Genomic DNA, 14,775 nt, shown 5'->3' with positions numbered 1-14,775 from the left:
ACGTATACGAGTGCAAAAGAAACGCAGAGATCGTGTAGATTCCGTGCGTGTTATTCTTCCGTAGTCGCTCAACGCGAAAAAAAGGTCTAAGTTGACAGGACAAAGAGCGTTATACAAGTGTTGACGGGCGAATTGGTCGCATGCTCTTCAGAACGACGTTGACTGTGCACGAATACGTAGCAAACCTCACGACGATTACTATTGTACGCAGCGTATCTCTCGTTGGTCGAGCCGGTTATAGTACCGTAGTGTGGCGCAAAATGACCCTGTAACTTGGTGCTGCAAGTCTCAATCGCTTGCGATCGGCAAAACGCATCACCAAGAAAGCTCATCACCGGCAATTTGATTTCGGTTCTCGTCGTGCTGCACTAGGGACAACAATCCAACTGCTGCGTCACTGCGGTCCAATGCACTACAGCCAGCCATTTCGTTTGAGCAATTGGCTCCTGATTCACGCGCTACGGGTAAAACACTGCTGGTCATGACCGCAGCAGAGGCTCAATTCTCTGATTGGTTGTATGTGGCACGTTGCTCGTCGGCAATTGGTCTAATGTATGCTCGTCGCCCGATCGTTGCTTGTCAATGGACCTCTTCAACCAGAATCTTATTCACTCTTGGCAGCCGAGCCAGTCTCCACGTCAGCGAGTCAAAGCGTGTACATATCTCATTCGCCTCACTCTCCTCTCTGCCCCCAGGACAGCAGATCAAGCTTTAGGACCTTCCTGCATCATGTCCACAGCCTTCTCGTACCAAGATTGCACCGCCGAGGTAAGAAAGCCCACTTGTTCTCTCTCAGCTGTATCAATTCCACTAACCAGAACACTCTTCCAGGTGGATGAGTACCTCTCCTCTGTGTCCGTGAGTGACGACGAGCCCGCGCTTGCGCTGCACTGGGAGCAGAACGCGCTCTCTCAGTTCGTGGACGCTGCCAACAGCGTGGACGATAGCGTAGACATGCCCGATTGGCTCACGCAGCCTCGCGGTAGCATCACGGCTGACTCGATCGTCGAGGATATGATGGCGTTCCTCGCCACAAAAGCTGGTGGACGCTTCGGCCGCGTATTGCTCGCCCCCAATAGCGTCGTGCAGTTCGGACAGCTGTGTGGTATGTTTGCGTACATTGAGAACGACGCGTTCGTGCGCGCGGCTGCTGCAGGAATGAGCGACGGAGCGACACTGGCCAAGGTCTTCTGTCTGACAAAGGGCAGCGCATCTGCTGCTGTACCTATGGAATTTCCCCCACGTGAGAACCAGAGCCGACGTCTCTTTTCATGAGAGTTGGTGTGACCAAGCCTACTAGATGATAGTGTATATGTGTCTGTGTGGACGTCTCCAAAGTCAAGGCGAATGCGAGCAAAAGGAGGATGCGAATGCTGCCAGGGAGAAAGACAGAGAGCATGTCGTGCGACCTCCTCCTCTTAGACCCATTAACTCAAAAATATTCGCCTTGTCGCCAGTCAACATGGAGTTGTAATTGCTAACGTCGCCGCCGGCAAAGCAAATCCTTAGCACGATAGGGCGAGTCATGCTAGAAATGCCCGGCCCGGCATGCCCAGCCACGCTGTATTGGCGCTGACATGATTTCTTCGGCCACATTGCATGCACCACGCTGATGTACCACCGACCTGCTTCCGCTCGAGTTCCATTGTCGCGCCGCGAACACGCAGTACTCTGCAGTGGGTGCGAACGCGTGCACACTCGCCTTGATTCAAGGCTTCAAGCTTGGACGTGGGGTGTTCACGCACCACACAGTTGAATCGAAAATGTGGGGAAGTTCAAGGGTTGATCGTATCTCTATGGCTGGAGTGATGCACCCCGCACGCCTGATATCGACCTTCGAATCGAAGTTTGCTTTGACAAGCATGAGCTCACTTCCGCCACATGGATACATTGTGACACACACCTTGACTTGAAGTGCTTGAGTTGCGTCAGTTTATGTTGCCACAGTGCTATTAAAGTGACTTGTTCAGCAACTTTAGACCAAGCCAATAGTAGCGCCAGAAGCGGCCCAGTCACCATAGCTGCCGCCGGAAAGATGCCGCCATGATAGCGACGATGACGCCAATAGCGATGAGAACTGCCGTGCAACTCAATGCGTAGCGTCGTAGAATCCACGCGAAGCGATTTGCGGGCTAGCACAGCCAAAGAGCTCGTTGAAGTGCTTCGTCCTGCCCATGCTCCCAAGCTGCAAGTGACGTTTGCAGAGATCCTTTTCTCATTCGCTAAAAACACAATCAATGTGTCGATTACGACCAATAACAAAGCGTGCTCCGCAAACGTTTCAGCACAAAAAGGCAAGTTGCCTTTTTGTACCACGATGTCGCTCATTTTCGGACTTGCACGCTTCCACCACAGTCACCAATGCTGCAGTTTATCTCGCCCAGCGACGACGCGACCGAGATCGAGAGATTCCGCGCGCGCCACCGCCGTCTACTCCGCACTCAGCAACATCAGAACTCGTCTGCCAAGGTGGAGGATCTGGAAGAGGACGACGGACGAAGACGTAAAATTTCTGCCAATTGGCGACGCAAGCAGCAAGTTACACACCAAAGCGACAGCCACTGGTGTCAATCAATAAGCGTAGGCGATGGCTTCAATGCCTTTGACTTTTCGACGTCGCCCGAAGCTTTTCATGATGAGCCGGAGACTCCGTTGGAGTCATGTCCTGTTCTTCAGGATGAGCAGCGTATGGCTGACGTGGCGAGACAAGTGACGTCGATGGGTTTCCACTGCGCCAGTATGTGGTCGACTACTGGGCAGAGTCATTGGGGGCCTCCTACGAACTACATCCCGTGCGCTGACCAACGACGAGCCGCCCTCTATCAGCAGCCGCAGTACTATGGGTGAGCTGGGAAATGTATTAAGCTACGTTGATGTTGATAAATGTACCATATACTAAACTTTAATTCATCTAAAAATTTAAACGTTAATGAAGTACATCCATTGCTTGACGCCTTAGGAGTTACTGTGCCAGAGCTTAGATATGCTCACCACCGCTAAAAACTTGCAAGTTAAGGAGCGTGAAATCTCTTCTTTCATTTACCAAGCACTGTAGTATTTAACTATACACGTACCAGTACCACCAACATGTTTTCAACCGCCATTATCACTCCAGTTCCAGTTCAAAGCGGCAGTCCTGAGCATCACAGGTAGGTATTGTCACTTGGTAGTAGTATTAGGTCCGCGGAGAAGCCAAAGGCGGAAGGTCAAGACACCAGCCAACTTCATCTCAATATTGTGCGAGTCGTTATATGACAAACCATGTTTCATGTTCGGGCAAGTGAAAATCACTTGTCGGCACTGTTTTTAGCGCTTTATTTCTCCCTTAAAGTGTATTATTCTGAAAAAAATTGACAGTTGAGGAAATAGCAATTAGATTTTCTCACGGCTCAGTCGGCACAGGCGATGTGTCATTACACTGCTGTTGTACTTCTAACTAGTAACTTAGCAATGCTAACGACCTCAATTACCCCCTGTTATCCGATGCTTTGGTATATCTTATGGTAAGCAAGCCACCTTACTAATGCCAAAACACGCTTTACTGTTAAATTAGGGCACTACAAAATTGGCATGTAACGCAGATCTATCATCGCGAGATCAATACAAAATTCGTTGAGATGCCATTGATTTTCTAACTAGTACAAGTCATCTCAGATAAAAACACAAGTAAGCTGTTGATTATTTCTGTTGTACAAACTTTGTTAGAGTATTTACACTGTTGTTTACATTTTATAAAAATATTACTACGTAGTATAAAACTAGATTATGTCGATCCCTGCTAAACAAATTTCATCTAGCGTTTGATGTTATCATGGTTGTTTTCGTTGCAGCTTCGAAAGTATCCCACAATATGGAAACCTAAAAATCAATGGTCTTAGACCATACATCACAAGGTTGAGCCTCTTACTGATTTTTGAGTACATTTTCTATCAAATTCGATACATGACAATGGCGTAGTACCGAGTCACTCTGGAATGAGGAAGTATCCATCCATTAATTGAGCGCTCAAAAGTTTTTTATATTATTTCGAAGTAAAGCAACTGCTCCACAACCCGGTGATCCCACTCCCAAGGTGATCGCTAACACCATCGTAGACAACTTGTCTACATTTGAAGAGTAAGTATGTCCTCTTATCAAGGACGCGTTCGTCACCAAGGGCGGCTTCGTGAACCTCGTGCTGCACGACGAGTTTGTGGCGCGAGCACTATAATCAGCTTCAGATTACTTTTTTCTAGATGATTCGCAAGCTGTTGCCTGTCAGCTTTTCAGCTCGGCTGGGAGATAGTTTGGTGGGTGAGCATCGGTGAGAGTGTGAAAGGAACCAGTAGACGTAACGGAGTTGTACAGACGGATTGCATTGTTACCGTCAGCTTAAAAATCATTTCAAAAGTGCGCCAAAGAACACTGTCCGAGTCAAACCATTCGCATAAACTTGCACCAGGATAACGCCATTGTAGAATTGCCTGCAAACACAATGGCGAATACATTCGCTTTACTCCCACAAGCAATTCCTCGATCCCCGCAGGACTACACCAATTGTCGATCCGTAGCAGAGTCGACAGACGAAAGTGACCAGACAACAACTTCGAATGCGCTAAACTAACCCTCATCATACTGACACCCATGCCTGCACAACAGCATCAATAACTCAGCACTATGATAGTCGAGCCACTCGTCCTGCTTCTGTGTACCATAAGTCATGCCGCCGAACGCCAACGAAGCTCATCGACGTCCGCTGTTAAAGCAATACCGACCCTTCTCGCTAATCGCGGTCGCTACAGATGTCGGCGCAAGCGTAACATGACAGCTTCAACTGCTACATGTACATGTTAATATCCGGAAAGTGATACTTCCTTGCCAGCATTGCCACCGATCGCTTCCTGTGGAAGTTCTAGAGGTTCATCTCTTCACTCACACTAGCTATGTGTCCGGTCCATCACACCCTGTGCTCTGAAACGCGCGTCATCGCCTCGGTAAAACTGTAGCCAGCCACCCTTGTAGGGTCCCCACAGGCTCCACCAGCGATGGGATGCAGGCCACGTGTTAGCACAGGATCCAAAATCCCCATCGCCACTCGCCTCGGAAATTCCACTTTTCCAAGTTGGAATAACAATCCTGGTATCTCCGAGCATGTTGCAGCGCTGTAAAAGTGCAATGATCCGCATGTTGAATTGTTCAAGAGAACCAACAGTTTTGTTGGTTCCATGGCCAGAATCTGTTGTTTTTATGGTATTTTCACTCAAGAGAACCAACAGATTCAATTCGATCCTGTTGGTTCTCTTGGAATGTTGTTGGTTCTCTCGCTGTTTAACATCGAAGCACCGGCAAAATGCAGCCACTTTAAACCACTGTAGCAAAACCACCTCGCAATGAGCGTAACGAGCTTCCGGCAAAAATTCCAGCTTCGCCTTTCAGCGTGACGACACCTCAGCCTTTGCAGTAGACCCCAACGCGCCAGTAATCGAACGTTTGGTCGCCCCGTTGCGACAACAGGACGTAGGCGGGGCCGTTTTTGATCTTGTGGGGAGGAAAATGATGTCGCTCGGACCGACAACCGCCAGAACTGAGCTCTTGAGCAGAAAGCATCCTCCGCCAGGTCTCTGGATGCCTTGAAGCCGCTTGGACAGTGGCCACGGCAGCAAAACCACGCGCTACATTTAGACTAGCTATTCAGTTTCAAAGCTCAAGTCTAAGTGTTGTCTTGGGCTCAGCTGAGAGCGTCCTGCATCCTTGAGTGCGTCAAGTCGAGCTGCCATTCTACAATTTACCTGCTTCCTACTACTTCATCATTTTAAACAATGGGCACGTCGGTCTCCAAGGTGCTGCACCACAAAGCTTCCATTGCTAGTACGATGGTCGTACAAAAGGTCAAGGCAAAACCGATGCTGTCGCAGTCTCCGATCGACATCATTGAAGACCCCGTAATGGAATCGGTGACGCTCAGCTCGGAAGAGAATACACTTCAATTGGGCTCTGCATCGGCTGAGATCCAACTCGTGCACGGTGGCGACAACTTCCAAGTGAACTGGTGCAACCACGAACAAAACGTGCTGACACTCAATGGCAAGAAGTATTACACTGTGCAGTTCCATTTCCATGCTCCAAGTACGTCATTTATTAGTACTTTTATGAATTCTTTAATTCGCTAACATTTTATTACTCAGGTGAGCACACCGTGAACGGTAAATCTCGAGCTATGGAGCTGCACTTGGTGCACCAAGCAGAAGATGGATCATTGGCGGTGGTGGGGGTGTTCTTTACTGAGGGCAAGGAGAACGCCTTCCTGGCCCAGTTCTGGGACGAGATTGCCACCCTCAATCCCAAGAAACATGACCACGTCGCCTTGGGTCAGATCACCGGTGGGGAGGAACTCAATAGTCTACTAGAAGGCAAGATCTTCCGCTACCAGGGCTCACTCACGACCCCGCCGTACTCAGAAGGAGTCGAGTGGGTTGTCGTGAGTGACATGCTAGAGGCCTCACCCGAGCAGCTCGAACTGTACCGCAACTTTCTTCCGCGACCAAACGCTCGTGATACACAGAAACTCAACGGCCGTACGGTATCACTGTGTCAGTGCTCGAATATCACGCCTTTCGGTGCCTAAGAAAGGTGACGAGAGCTTGTTATACTCCTGAGAACGGACCACAGTCGTTAATATCTGAGAATTTCATGTAAACGTTTAAAGTGTTCGGCGTGTTGTAGCGTAGAAGAATCTTGAGCCTTCACTGCAGCCGGATTTTACGGTTGCATCGTCGGTCGCCGCTCACAATCGCCCTGAAGATCTGTGCCAGGGCCTTCATCTCGTCGTGGTCGACACGAACGTGGTTGTCTGTCCCAGTCGTGTCGTTGCAGGTTATCGGCGGGTGTATATTCACTGCCACAATCGGCAGTTCTGGTGACGGACGACACGTTGGTCTTCTCGTTGAACGAGTCGGTTTCGACGCTAGCGACAGCTTCGGTCCCATCGTAGCTCCTCTTGGAAGGCTGGGTAAACGAGAAATGAAAGGATCACATACACCGTGGTGAAAACAAGAACTTCTTGTCAAGAAGCATCCAGAGCAGTGTATTGAAAGCCAGCTTCATGAACGATGCAAGTCGTCGTCGTTATTGGGTTTTAGTCACACAGCAACATGGGAATTCCATTAGTTGATCCGGATGTCGACAACCTCCGTAGAAGCATTCCAAACGTCGAACAGCGAGCTGATCCCCCGACAACGCTGAAATTGTGGATCCGTGCACATGCTTTGCTGTATTTTTTGTTGCGCTCCATGTTCGCGTGACGCTTGATGCTTTGCCAGATCCGACCAGCGCAGCTTCAGTGTTTGCCCGTCTCAGCTCCTGACTCAGGATCTTGTGCACTTCGTCGATAACGCTTCCACTGTGTCTTGGTGCCTAAACAGATAGCTGTTTTACGCTAAAACTTCTGGTCTACTTGTAGACTTTGGCTGCTGAAGAGCCAAGTGAAGAGGCACGTGATACTCACCGTTCGTATCGCTGAACGTGCGGTGGAGAAGACTTGATCGTCAAGGGTCTCCGAATTGGATATGGATTGTTGGCATGGGAGAATAGCGATCTAATACAAAAAGAGTCTCGGAGTGAAGGATCGAACATGGGAAGAGTCAAGCTCGCGTTGTTAACAGCGTTGGTGTCCATGACTGTGGTGCAGGCGATTCCAGGGTGGGGCGACATTGGAGCTGCTCATGGTGCACCAGCTCTACCAATGTTGCTATCTCAACTACCGGAGCAGTTTGGACGTCGCGATACCGACAGCGATCCAACCAAGAGGTTTCCGTGGCGTTCACTAGCGCAGGGTGACGATACTGACGACAAGTTGCGTGTGCGCTCTCGTAAACTGCCACCGTTTGACGTCCTAGATGCGAATCACGACAATTCCATCAGCCAAGACGAGTGGACGGGATACGTGAACAAGTTGCGAAGCAAGGCTCTTGATATCATTAACAAGGGCACCGACTCGACTGCCAAGGGATATCTGCTCGACATTGCCAAGTTCCACTACGATAACCTCAACAATTGTATCCTAGCGGAACTTCTCGCGGTACGAGCACAAAATCTAAAAAAAAAACCTGGCTAATCAGAATGTTCTGCTTTTTTCAGTTGAGCAGCACTAACTTTACTGAGATCAAGGCGGAGCTCGAGCACCGCTGCTACGTCAAGTTCCGTTACTCGCTGTTTGCCGGGCCTCCTCCGTTTGAACTCGTCTCCAATTCCGCTCCTACTGTTCAAGCTCATGAGTTCGAGACATGGTTCTCTGCTCAACTAGACATTGCTCGTCACGACATGCAAGAACACCGCGTATACAAAATGACCGACAACGATCAACTACGTCTGGAACAACTCGTGGCTTGTGCGCACAAGAAACTTGGTCCTTGGGTACGTAAAACTGTTTTAGCGCTTCGCTTACAACATTTTAACATGTAAAAACTCTCACTTTTCAGGACGAAACGGCCTTAAACCGCGACCAGTTCTACGATGCTCTAACAGAAATCGTTCGTTGCGCCTAACTCGACCACGACGTACGTCAAGCAACGTTGTGGAAGCTGGACGCTCGATTTATTGCCTTTACTGCAGGATAACATGCCATGTTTTAATCCAAAACCAATGATTAAACTCGTTGAAAACCGAGAGTGGGTTTCGTTTTGTCCATTAGTGTGGTGAGTCAGCATTGTCTGCTGCTTTTATCCTATCCAGTAACTTGTCTTGAAGGCCTGCAGTCCGTCAACAAAATAGGCAGCTTCACTAATCTAGGGGCCAGCAGGTTGCGGTCTGGGGAAACCATTGTTGCTGTTGCGTCCTCCACGGCCGCCGCGACCGCCATTCCAGTTGCCATTGCGGTTTCCTCCACGTCGACCACGGCCACGGCCACGGAAGTTGCGGCGGTTGTTCAAGCCCACGGCTCCGAACGTCTCCGTGTTAAGCTTCCTCTCCTCGGCCCCGCTCATTCTGGATCGCTGTCCTTCCAATCGGTCCAGTGCGTCGCACGAGATGGTATCAAAGAAGGAAGACTTTTGGTAACTTCCCTTGGGCTCCTGCTTGGCGCTTTCCTCGAGCTTGGAGAACTCCTGCTGCTTGTTAAAGTCGTTCAATCCCTCGGCAAAGTTAAACTCTCCCGAGGCCTCATCCGGGCCTACTCCAGCTGCGTCAGCTCCTCCAGGAACGCGACGTTCCTTGCGCTTCAACAAGTGGCCGCCCATGCCGGGGATCGTACGAGCATTATTGGTCTGAGATCGTCGCTGACTCTGATTCTGCGTCTGAGTATGTTCCTGAATCTGAGTCTGTTGCTTCTGAGCACTAGAGACCGACCCGGGGGTCAATAAAGTGGGTTTGGGAGCCGCGGGAGCGGGTGTCGGGGCTGTTATTGGCGGGGGTGGTGGACCAGAGGGCAACGGAGGCTGAACTGGAGGCTGTACCGGTGGCTGTGGAGGTTGTGGTGGCTGCGGAGGCTGTGGAGGTTGCGGCGCGGCTTCACACACATGCAGATCCTTAATCTCCGAGGCCTTGAAGGTTGCATACTGCAGAATGTGAGGCGACGGCGGAACATGCTCCGGACGTCGGCCTTCGGTGCCGAAAGAGCGGACATTTTGCAGCGCAACGGTGCTCTGGCGCGTATCAATGTTGAACAAGAAACCCTCGTAGCGAATGTCCGTCTTGGAGACCAGCGAAATGCGTGAGCCCAGGTACGGGATGCCGTCGCCGGCAGGTTGCGGCGGGTTCGGAGGGAGCGGGGGCTGCTGCATGGCAGAAATTGGAGATTGAGGATCGCAGTGTGGTAGACGTATATTTAATGTGGCCCACGTAATACAACCTGTTAAGAGTGATGGTCATAAGTTGAAGTTGGTTGTCTTTTCTACCAATCATCGTCCCCCTCGTTGCTGCTGCTGCTATCTGACTCGTACGCGATCACAGTGCGGCGCTCGAGGATGCGCGAGATCGAATCGGAGAACGGAGCGCCTGTAGGCTGACGCGTTTGTATTGGTGGACGGGTGCGAGGCTCCACGTGACGTAAGTGTCGGCTTTGTTTCTGCATGATCTGGTGTAGCAGTGCTCCCTGAGGAGTGAGAGGACGCACAGGTGCTTCACCGTGGGGTTTCCGGTCTTTAGCGCTGCGTAGTGACGTCCCTAGCTGAATTTCCTCGAGGAGATTGGATGTGCGAGGTGGTTCGAGCGGTGGAGGAGGTGGAGAGCGCTCGAACTCTTCCATTGGTGGTGGTGGAGGGACATCATCGTCTTCTTCTTCGTATGTGTCGTAGTATGCGTCTGATTTACTCTGTTCGTCGTGTTCAGGTGGGGGAGGAGGTGGTGGTACCAAATTATGTGTCGCTGGGTCGTAATAGTACGACAACCCGTGGTCAGTGAACTCCTCGGCGCTTGTAGAGTCAGGCAAAGGAGGCGGGGGTGGCGGGATTCCGTTCGCAAACTCTCCTTCTAGTTGCATCTCCATTGCAATCTCATCGTCGTCCATTTCTTGCATGAATGCGCCGCCCAAAGTTGTCGGGATCGACGGTGAATCGGGCGGAGTCGTAACGAACTGCTCATTGGTGAGAGACTGGTGGCTAGTGTGAGGTGGTTCCTCTTGAGGAGGTGGTGGTGGAGGAATCGGTTGTTGCTGACGTTCCTCAGTTCGTGGATTGTGCGTGATGGAAGCAAGTCCTTGATGCGCTTTCCTGCGTAGATCTCGCAGGGTCGGACTGCGACTTTGATGTTTCATTAGTTCTTTACCTTCCCCAGTGCCATAGATTTCTCTCCATGACCGGATCTTGAGGAATTTCAGCTTCTGCTCAGTGTCTTCAGTGCTCGTAAAAGTTGAGCTTTTAGTATCTTCAGAACTCGTAGTCTGTCGCTGTTGGTCCAATTCGCGAGCTTTGCGGAGATGATGAGCATCTCGACGTTCTCGACGACGCTCTTCCTTGATCTCTAACGCTCGTTGCTGTCGTTCCTTCTCATTCTTCAGCCATTCTTCCATGAAGAAACCAGGGTTACTGTATTTCTTCCGCGAAATCGATCCAGTATGCGGACCAGAACCAACACTGTTATCAAGCTGGTTCTCGGAGTCATAAAAACTATCCAACTAGTGACGAGATGAGCGATGTTAGATGGCGACAACTACACCGCTATGTGTATTTAATACTCACCAGTTCGAGAGGCGGAACGCTTTCGCATCGATTGTGGGCTTCAACAACAGGAGTAGGGCGATCGTTTGCAGCTGAGTATGACGGGTTACTGATTGTCTGTACGCAGAGAACATGGTCACTTTCCTCTTGAGAGGGCAGCAAGTGTAGGAGGTCCAATCTCCTCCCTCCTCCCTGATGAATTTGAGCATCAACAACTTCTGCTAGAACATCCACACGTCGATGTAGCTTGGCCATCCGATCCTGCACCTCTATCGTCTCATCTTTGAGTTCTTGGAGGATTTCTAAAGCGTAGGAAGCTACGCATGCTATAAGGATACACGAGGATAAGCATTATGCAAAATGTATACCTGGAAGTACGATCAACAAACCGATCTGGCCTAGAACTCCCGTAACACTAAAAAGAACAATACAAACAAGAAGCTCGTCAACTAGGTACAAAAAGCATAAACTTAAAAGTGACGCTATTACCTTGTGGCCCGAGCCTGACGTAGAATGTCCTCGGGCGGCCTCAGTCGCCCTTGAAAGCCGATTGACTCATAAGCGCAAGGATCACTTTGCCCTTTGATTGAAGGCACAACCCGAGTGATCATCTCGTCCAGAGTAAGATCCAAGCGACTCTTTACAGTAGAGTCTGGGTGTGTAAAATAGAGTTCATGAAAATGTATGTATCTTAGATTATTTCGCTGCTGCTGGCTTACATGACGGTTAGATCATCGTCATAGTAGATGTGGAGGGTAGGCATGAACTGCTGTTCGTCCATGTCGAAGCGCTCGAAGATGGGCGATTCGTCTGGAATTCCGTTCTCGTCTAATGTGCGCTGCATATGCATCGGCACGAACTCGTCATCTTCCAGCCGCTTCCACGTGTAGCTGCCAGCGTGAGCATTGAGTTGTAAATACCGCGTCTGGATCTCAGCGATAGTTTCCTCGCAACACACTTCGAGCGAGTGTCGCTGTTGGGTCAGCATGTTGACTATCTCGAGCCAACGAGCTTTCTTGGTCAGTCGTCCGACCACGTATTTCGGGTCACGCCACCACGGTAACAGGTCGGCTGTGCACCATTGAGCACTAGGATCCGGTGGGGGTACGTGGAGAAAGCGCCCGTAGGGCACGAAGGGCACGGATAAATTGCGTTCGCGGTCCACGTGGTATTTTACCTAGAGTAACATTGAGATATGTGAGACTGTGGCAAGAACGATAGGTTATCTATCTTGCTACCTACATCTTCCGTGTCTGCATTAAACCAGTGGGAGATATCCTCGCCAGCGTGGAGAATAAGCGGTTCTACCAGGGTTCCTGTGTGACAGGAATACTAAACGTGTAAGATTTTAGCTTGGTGAAGAGGAAATATACATTTGAACAAATGTATATTGCTTGCCGGGATTTTCTTCGATCAGCAGTGAAAGATCTAGCACGCGATAGTTGATGGAGACCCAGCAATCCGTAGCCATGTTATGACTCGCCACTTCGCGCGGCGTGAAGAATCGCAGCCGGTTCGAGTGCTTCACGTCGGAGTCGCCATCCTTTGTCTCCGTCATGGTTGTTGTGGCTGTGTATCAGTGCTATCTATATCAAGCAGGCGATGCTTGCTATCTTTGCGAGTGTGGTGAGTTACCACGAAACGATGTTTAGACATATTTTTTTTTTCGTGAACTCGTGCCCTGTTTCCTGCGCGCTGCATAAACGACATTGATGAATCGAGTCAAATTGAAGCCCCTACCAGCTACCAAGCACTCGCAACGAAACGAGTATACCTCTTTTTACTCTCGATTCAAGCGCAAGATCTCGTCTTTGTGGCATCGTAGCCAGATTGGAAACCGAAGTGAATACTCTGTGGAGCGGCTGCTTGCTTTTCGCGATTACTACCAACGCACTTCGTTAGCACGTGCAGTTGTTATCTGTGTAGTATCGCCACTTCCAGCCTTACTCGTGGCATTAGCTATTGATTCTATACCATTGCGACCTCCTTCTGATGGCTGGAGAGAGAACTATGCAGTCTGGATCCGACTATTACTTGCAATTTTTGCTGAAGCTCTAGGAGTGGCACTCCAAGTAAGAGGTGTTATCGTTCCGGGAGCCATGTCAAGCACTGGAGCTGTCATTATCGCTCTAGGCACAGCAATCTCCAGTGTGCTGGTTACAATAGCAGTAGCTGCGATGTGGAAATTCCCGATTCCTTATGGCTACGTGATCATGCTTAACTTATACGTGCTATTTTTCGTGATATACATGATTTTCGTCCTCGGTCCGCGTGCTCTGGCCTCGTCTCCAGTTTTGAGACAACAGATCAAGTCCGAGCTATTTATTATGGCCAACCAAAGTGGTGTCGCAGTGGCTTATCCGATTTTTAGCGCTGTTTTCAACTACCTTTCGGGCATAAACCAGTCTTTATTCATCTTCGTGATGCCATTGATCAAATGTATCACCAAGCTGAACATTGCCAATTCAGCGACCAGTTTTCACGAATATGTCGGTCCGATTGTGGTGTTTTCCGTGGATCTCTTTAACGTTTATTACGTTGCGATCTGTATGCAGGCATCCAAATCCATGTCTACTACGTTGATTCTCATGGGGTTCGATGGCTTCCACGTGCTCCTGGCATTGCGGGCTATTTTTTACCGTACAAACAGTGTCCGAGCAAGTGAGGTATCTGTCTTTGAGAATTATCTTCGAGACCTACCAACTCTGATTCGAAAAGAATTTGAAAGCCCGGCACAGAGTCATGATCGACGCATTCGACTATTTGCGCCGTTTCCGCTTCCTCTTTCCGTAGATAGCAAAGCGCTTATGAACGAGCTAGCCAGAACGGGGAGTTTTGCCAATGATACTGCACCATGCGCGATCAAAGTGGTCAATAAAACCAGCCTTCAAGTTGGACCGGCGAGTTCGTTCGACCTTAAGCCACCCGTTCCAGTACAACAACACCATGTAGCCCCAGCTAATGGGCATGTCGAAGACCCAGCGCAAAAATTTAGGCCAGCATCATTGCCAACAACAAGCACTGCTAGTAGCGATGACAGCATTCAAGATGCGCTCCAAGCGCTTTTCCATTCTGAATATGTTCTTCTTGCAGAGTACGTGGAATTTATGGTTCCGATACTGTACGCGCTGTATCTCGCGGTGCTTTTCCATTTAGAAGTAGCGGCCTATTATCCACACACGGCAACGATGACAATATGCAAACTCAAGGCGACAGTGACGAATATCCTTATCTATGCGGTGCTAGAAGTTATAATGTTTGGCGCTCTTCTTATTCTCTTAAAGCGCAAGTTCGGGTTTCCCCCGCTGTATCAATTGGCCTTCGTGTTAGAGTCGCAAGCGCCTGCTATTCAAGGACATCTTTTCTTGTGGACTATCTCGATCTTGCACATCACTCTGGTGCATTATGGTACGTCTCGTCGGCGCGTTTCTTTTTAGGGATATCATTCTATACTGATAACTTGCGATTTTCCTTAGGTGCTGATTTTATGGTTCACGTTTCCTAGCTTGAACTTACAGAAGAAAACGCTGTTACTCGCTTACGATGTCGTGTTGATGAATTAGAGAATAAGGACGTAAGCAGCCAACCCATTTTTTTTTTTTCTAGTTTTGAGTCAATGAGAAGAAAACAATTACTCAAACCGTCT

The 14,775-nt window shown here is 49.5% G+C and overlaps 8 protein-coding genes across 9 annotated transcripts; 5 read left to right on the top strand and 3 right to left on the bottom strand.

Moving 5' to 3' along the window:
- Positions 1–582: 582 nt before the first annotated feature.
- PPTG_12841 (hypothetical protein) lies at positions 583–1,275 on the top strand (the record flags this gene model as incomplete). Its single annotated transcript, XM_008909543.1, has 2 exons — positions 583–768; positions 832–1,275. The coding sequence occupies 2 exons, from the start codon at positions 583–585 to the stop codon at positions 1,273–1,275; spliced, it is 630 nt and encodes a 209-aa protein (XP_008907791.1).
- Positions 1,276–2,361: 1,086 nt separating this feature from the next.
- Positions 2,362–2,847, top strand: PPTG_12840 (hypothetical protein; the record flags this gene model as incomplete). The annotated part of the gene is made up of 1 exon (XM_008909542.1): positions 2,362–2,847. The coding sequence occupies one exon, from the start codon at positions 2,362–2,364 to the stop codon at positions 2,845–2,847; it is 486 nt and encodes a 161-aa protein (XP_008907790.1).
- A 2,832-nt stretch (positions 2,848–5,679) lies between these two features.
- PPTG_12839 (hypothetical protein) lies at positions 5,680–6,687 on the top strand. Its single transcript, XM_008909541.1, has 2 exons — positions 5,680–6,105; positions 6,165–6,687. Exons 1-2 carry the CDS (start codon positions 5,799–5,801, stop codon positions 6,602–6,604), a joined length of 747 nt encoding a protein of 248 aa, XP_008907789.1. The 5' UTR covers positions 5,680–5,798; the 3' UTR covers positions 6,605–6,687.
- Positions 6,688–7,205: 518 nt separating this feature from the next.
- On the top strand, positions 7,206–8,644 carry PPTG_12838. 2 transcript variants are annotated; one of them, XM_008909539.1, is made up of 3 exons: positions 7,206–8,056; positions 8,116–8,391; positions 8,457–8,644. In XM_008909539.1, the coding sequence occupies exons 1-3, from the start codon at positions 7,610–7,612 to the stop codon at positions 8,520–8,522; spliced, it is 789 nt and encodes a 262-aa protein (XP_008907787.1). In that variant the 5' UTR covers positions 7,206–7,609; the 3' UTR covers positions 8,523–8,644. The 2 variants fall into 2 exon arrangements, with proteins under 2 accessions (XP_008907787.1, XP_008907788.1); XM_008909540.1 differs by having other exon boundaries at positions 8,116–8,644.
- PPTG_12837 (hypothetical protein) lies at positions 8,583–9,759 on the bottom strand. Its single transcript, XM_008909538.1, has one exon. The coding sequence runs from the start codon at positions 9,753–9,755 to the stop codon at positions 8,763–8,765; it is 993 nt and encodes a 330-aa protein (XP_008907786.1). The 5' UTR covers positions 9,756–9,759; the 3' UTR covers positions 8,583–8,762.
- A 106-nt stretch (positions 9,760–9,865) lies between these two features.
- On the bottom strand, positions 9,866–11,740 carry PPTG_12836 (hypothetical protein; the record flags this gene model as incomplete). Its single annotated transcript, XM_008909537.1, has 4 exons — positions 9,866–11,086; positions 11,151–11,455; positions 11,519–11,544; positions 11,619–11,740. 4 exons carry the CDS (start codon positions 11,738–11,740, stop codon positions 9,866–9,868), a joined length of 1,674 nt encoding a protein of 557 aa, XP_008907785.1.
- Positions 11,741–11,829: 89 nt separating this feature from the next.
- PPTG_12835 (hypothetical protein) lies at positions 11,830–12,687 on the bottom strand (the record flags this gene model as incomplete). Its single annotated transcript, XM_008909536.1, has 3 exons — positions 11,830–12,306; positions 12,372–12,461; positions 12,511–12,687. 3 exons carry the CDS (start codon positions 12,685–12,687, stop codon positions 11,845–11,847), a joined length of 729 nt encoding a protein of 242 aa, XP_008907784.1. The 3' UTR covers positions 11,830–11,844.
- A 154-nt stretch (positions 12,688–12,841) lies between these two features.
- PPTG_12834 (hypothetical protein) lies at positions 12,842–14,634 on the top strand (the record flags this gene model as incomplete). The annotated part of the gene is made up of 2 exons (XM_008909535.1): positions 12,842–14,537; positions 14,606–14,634. 2 exons carry the CDS (start codon positions 12,842–12,844, stop codon positions 14,632–14,634), a joined length of 1,725 nt encoding a protein of 574 aa, XP_008907783.1.
- Between the last annotated feature and the right edge of the window lie 141 nt (positions 14,635–14,775).

The sequence above is a fragment of the Phytophthora parasitica genome (genome assembly GCF_000247585.1).
Source record: "Phytophthora parasitica INRA-310 unplaced genomic scaffold supercont2.34, whole genome shotgun sequence".
Taxonomy (NCBI): Eukaryota; Oomycota; class Peronosporomycetes; order Peronosporales; family Peronosporaceae; genus Phytophthora; species Phytophthora nicotianae.
The sequence above is the reverse complement of the archived record's forward strand: the minus strand, read 5'-3'. Positions and strand labels throughout refer to the sequence as shown.